General features: G+C 42.2%; 1 protein-coding gene across 1 annotated transcript; it reads left to right on the top strand.

Annotated features, from left to right (window-relative positions):
• Positions 1–3,544: 3,544 nt before the first annotated feature.
• On the top strand, positions 3,545–4,764 carry pdyn (prodynorphin; the record flags this gene model as incomplete). The annotated part of the gene is made up of 2 exons (XM_084333438.1): positions 3,545–3,667; positions 4,105–4,764. 2 exons carry the CDS (start codon positions 3,545–3,547, stop codon positions 4,762–4,764), a joined length of 783 nt encoding a protein of 260 aa, XP_084189564.1.
• Positions 4,765–5,494: the final 730 nt, after the last annotated feature.

Genomic DNA, 5,494 nt, shown 5'->3' with positions numbered 1-5,494 from the left:
ATTTTAAAGCAGAGTGAGTAGTCCACTCCCCATAGTGTTTTTTAGACAGTAGGAAGACAGTGGAAGGGGGACACAGGAGATGTGTCTCAGGTGAGTTAGACAATAGGAAGACAGTGGAAGGGGGACACAGGAGATGTGTCTCAGGTGAGTTAGACAATAGGAAGACAGTGGAAGGGGGACACAGGAGATGTGTCTCAGGTGAGTTAGACAATAGGAAGACAGTGGAAGGGGGACACAGGAGATGTGTCTCAGGTGAGTTAGACAATAGGAAGACAGTGGAAGGGGGACACAGGAGATGTGTCTCAGGTGAGTTAGACAATAGGAAGACAGTGGAAGGGGGACACAGGAGATGTGTCTCAGGTGAGTTAGACAATAGGAAGACAGTGGACACATGAGATATGTCTCAGGTGAGATTCAACCCTAGGCCAGCAAAGGTGTTTATGGCTCCAGAGGGTCTTAACAGCTATATCTCTATGCACAGGCCACGGTCCTCACACCATGGGACAGTCAGTCTCACATACTGTATAATGGTCCATTGGAATGACGATGTTATGCTTTAGGCCAAATGTGGTGCTTTTGGAGATCATAAAGTGAAAATCTTGGACCCCTGCCTCTAGAGCGGCCTCGCCATCTCCATCACTCAGCTGCTTCCCTTCAGTGTGTTGTCATTTGAAGACGACAGAACATGGTTATTAGATATATGGGGACTAAAAAGCAACGCATGGCGAATGGGTCTGATATGGGGTTCAATGCGTTCAGTTAGGTGAAAGAGGGGGGAAAGTAGTTGCGCTGTTATCCTATGCGTTCTCCTTCATCTACTCCTGGAAAATCCTATTGCAGCACCACAGGACGTCAATTGAAATGGATTGTCCCGTACTTCCATCATGTGCACCCAGCACATCTTCTCAGTGGCTCCTCACCCCCAGGCAACACATCTACAGGTCTTGCATCATCCAGAGTTCCTGCTCATCATTATGCAGCACCTAATGGTCTAATATCAAATCTGCAAGCTTCTTGTTTGAAGACTATTTACATCTGCTTAAATCTGGTCCCTTCCCATGCCTATGTTGTATAGAAACCTGAGGCCGGTCTTCAATGGGCCATGATTGTCCATGGATTGGTACCATGTGACAAACAAAGACAACACAGCAATGCAGAAAATGTATCTGCGACGGGCAAAGACCATGGTGATGCCTGACTGTCATCACAGTTTAGATGGCGTTCCTTGTAGTCACACCAGAGCCCTCTTCTGCTAATTATGAGCTGAAGTTAAACCAACTGAGGAGTGCTTTGATAAGGGATGGGATTAATTTGTGAGTCTGTCGGGTGGACGTGAAGAGAAGCTAAGCGTGCCAATCTATCAGTTGCCGTTCTTGCACACACTTTCCCCTGATGGTATTGACTGGGGGAGTGTAAGGGCTTGGGTGGGGTAGGGTGGGCTGGTGGAAGGGGGGGTGGACAGTGGAGACACATTGAGGCCCAGCGACAGTGAGAGCATCCAACCAAAACAAGCAACAGATCAAGGCATCAGAGGAGAAAAATGGGCCAGAGATTTGAGAAAAAGCAACAGATGAGATGGCCTACTCAATGTTTCGTGGAACAGTTTTGTTAAGAGTAACATCACATGATCCTCAACAATTGATTAGATGAAGAAAACACTTAGGATGTATTATTTGTAGCGGAATAGATCACATAACATAAACATAATTCTTGCCTTGGATAGGATACTGGGCCCAAGCGTTGAGCAGCAAAATATGCGCATTCGTTAAAATCTAAATAATAAAATATTATACTAGCTAGCTATGTTCAGTTATGCCTATAACAGTTTAATATTATTATGTGCAGAGATATAGGCTACTGGGCGTACAGTGTCTTGATATTCAATGTATCTGAAATAATCCACATCACAATTATTAACACACGATTCATATATGGATTATATTTTAATTCACAACCGCTAGAAACAATTCATTATGACAAGATATTATAATAATAAAAAATAGTCCTCCAGCAGATGCCCTCTTGATATCATGTGCGGTGTGCATAGTACTTGTCTGGCAACACAACTAATGACAACAGCATGACTCCTCCCCTTGGTTGCAACACTTATTGGCTAGATCCACAAAGAATGGATTGCATGGAGCAAGTTGCACCCTTACTTACAATTCATTATGAATGGAAAATGGGGGACCCTGGTGTAAACAAGATGAAAGTCTTTCTCTGGTCTGCATCCCCTTAACAATTGTGTGTATTGAGCCGTACTGTATTGTACCCATTCTGCAATCTGTTAATAAAACGTTCATTCAATCAATCAATCAATCTGCATGGTGATTGATTGAATGACATTTTTATTAACAGATTGCAGAATGGGTACAATACAGTACGGCTCAATACACACAATTGTTAAGGGGATGCAGACCAGAGAAAGACTTTCGTCTTGTTTACATCAGGGTCCCCCAATTTCAATTCATAATGAATTGTAAGTAAGGGTGCAACTTGCTCCGTGCAATCCATTCTTTGTGGATCTATTTGTATTTGTGAAGAATATAGAGAGAGGGAGAGCATATAGCGTTAGCCTTGGGTTTTCTAATTATTCTAAAAGATAGTCAATCTTGACATGGTACTAGACATCTGTATTCACAACAACAACACACAGGCCTAATAAAGGCCTTTATGGCGTTCATAGTTTATAGCCTATGTCAAAGTTGATCATCTTCGACGAAACTCTTAGCAGCAATTGCGTAGAGACCAATCTGATAACCCACATCAATGGGCCCAGTGATAATGTGCCGTGATAGGATGAATTGCCTGGCTGATGAGAGTTATCTTGCGTGGGCGAAAATAGAAGAGGGAGGAGGAGGTGGTGGGTACGAGTGGAATTATTTGCGCAGTATTTCTTTCCCATTGGTCAGCCAATAGAAGCTATTCTGATGTGCTTCGGTGACACACGGCGTCTCTGTCAATAAAAAGAAAGGCGGTGAGCCATTCAAAAGAAAACACTGTTGAGAGGACATACAGCAAGCCTACCGATATTAGATGCGCCTCTTCTCATTGTCCTACTGCACAGCTACACGCCTGGTACAGTATTTCTCCAACGCTATTGAGGTAGATATATATATATATTTTTTTTTATATATATTTATATTAGTAAAATAAAATGAACTTCAGCTATTCATTCTAAACGCTTGTCTTCCACTGCGCACTGTAGGCTATTGAGTCTTTTTGAAATTGAACTTTGAAATAGTTTAGTGGCCAATTAATGCGCCACAAGGCTCTATTCTGAACGCATCAAATAATAGTGTAGTGGACAAACCATTACGTACACGAGGCGTCCTGCCAATAAAGTAAAATGTCTTTAAAAAGTTAAGACAAAGTGACATTTAGAAGGATTTACTATAGTTTGCATAGACTTCCAAAGTCTCCAAATCCTGTTTGAGAACTAAAATATGAAATAAACCCTGCACTTGCATGAATTAGCCTGTACTCACCTGTTTTTTCACCTCGATCTTTGCCTCTCTCTCTTCCCTCAGGGGTTTAGTGAAGAATGGAGTGGTATGTTGTGGTGTTGGTGTGGAGCTTGCCATCCTTCATCCATGCAGATTGCTCTTCACAGTGTCTGATATGCGCACAAGAAATCCTCAACACAGACGTATCAACCAGCAGCATGGTAAGAAATACTTCCATAGACATTTCATATAAGGTAAAATGCATAGCCAAATCCAAGCAAAAAAACCTTTCATTCACAATTTGATTAAATTATTTCGATTCGAGTCTGGAGTCATGTTTTAACACTGTTGCGTAAACGTCACGGGTGTTCAGCACCTTGGACAGCGCTCCGGCTGAACTACTACTGTCTGTATGCGAGCGGATACAAATCTTGATTTAAATGTTTTTCTTAATTATAGAATACACTTTTTGGGGTCTAATCACAGTAGTTTAGTAGGACACCGACTATGTTATAGTTACAAAATAATATGAAGTCAAATGCCTGTTACACTATGTTGAGCAACTTGAGCCCATTGACTGTGCGTAAAAGTAGGCTATTCTTACTTTGACACTCACTCGTTTATTTTTTTTTAAATTTATTTCTTTTGTTTTTTGTAGACTTGCACCTTGGAATGTGAGGGAACCCTTCTGAACCCGGACGAATTCGAGACGTGTGGAAAAGCTCTGCAAACAGGCACCGTGGTTTTGGCGGAATCAAGCGAAGACGATCCAGATGCGCGGAGCGCACCGGAGGAGGAAGAGAACCGAGAGGCCATTTCAAACCTGGTAAAACGTTACGGTGGATTCATTAAGCGAATTGACAAAAACAAGAACAAAATATTTACCTCCCCGTGGCGTGACAATTCTGTTTTGAAGGTCCGAGCGCTCCCTCAGAAATACGAGGACTTGCTGAGGAAATTTGTGGCGAGACAGGTGCCGGAGATCTCGGAGGATGAGCAGCTCGGAGATGTCGCCACAGAGAACGAAATGGGTGTGTTGTACAATAACGGCGCGGCAATAAACAAAGTTAAACGTTATGGCGGGTTTTTGCGCAAATTCGGCCCGAAGACTAAGAGGAATAATTTTATGGAGGAAGGCAGCCAAGAACAGGAAGGTCTACAAAAGCGATACGGGGGCTTCATGAGAAGGATTCGGCCAAAGTTGAGCAACTTGAAGTGGGACGATGCGAAGAGATACGGCGGCTTTTTACGTCGCCATTTCAAAATCTCCGTGCGTTCAGACGAGGAGCCTAATTCTTATGGTGATTTTGGGCTATAGAATCAATGATTTGGCCGCTACTGCTGCAAGACGTATAAAGACCTTCTTCCGCAGATTCACTTGAATTGTCACCATTTATCCGATATAATATAACTGTCTATCTTGCTTACTTGGTTCAGCTTGCACATCGTTGCGGCAGATTCCATATCTGTAAAAGAAAGGCCTGTGCCTGCTTGTGTCAGTCATGTTCAAACGCATCCTGTGACGGACTTATTGGTGACAACCATCAATTGTGTGTTATTAGCTAATCATTATTTATTATACAACATATGATGCTTGTTTAATAAAAACATTAATAAAAGCAACTGCTGTATTTGTCAAAGTCGCAAGGAAAACATGTTTGTGTGGGTGACTGATAATCTCTAGACAGACTGAAACTGAACAAGCGCACACCAGTGAAGGAAGCAAACCACTTGTTGATCAGTTCTACAGTTCATGGTTGGTGAGGTGCCCAAAGTAACTCCATGCGTAAAGACGCACAAATGGATCAAACTACACAAAATTCATGTTTTTGTATTATTGCACCATCTTGCGGACATTTAAGAAAGGCCCCATTTTGCACAATACAAAATGATAGAACTCAAAAGAGCTCCTACTACTTATTGTATTAGTGAATAGCAAGTCTTAATCTGCAAAATAAGATTTCAGCTCTACCGCCAAACATACATGCCTGAAGCAAAAAATCAGTAGGTTCTGCATATCTTCCTGAAAGAAAATCCATGAGTAATAA

Source organism: Notolepis coatsorum (assembly GCF_963971535.1).
Source record: "Notolepis coatsorum genome assembly, chromosome: 17".
Lineage (NCBI taxonomy): Eukaryota > Metazoa > Chordata > Actinopteri > Aulopiformes > Paralepididae > Notolepis > Notolepis coatsorum.
Note: the sequence above shows the minus strand (reverse complement) of the source record. Positions and strands in the feature narration are given on the sequence as shown.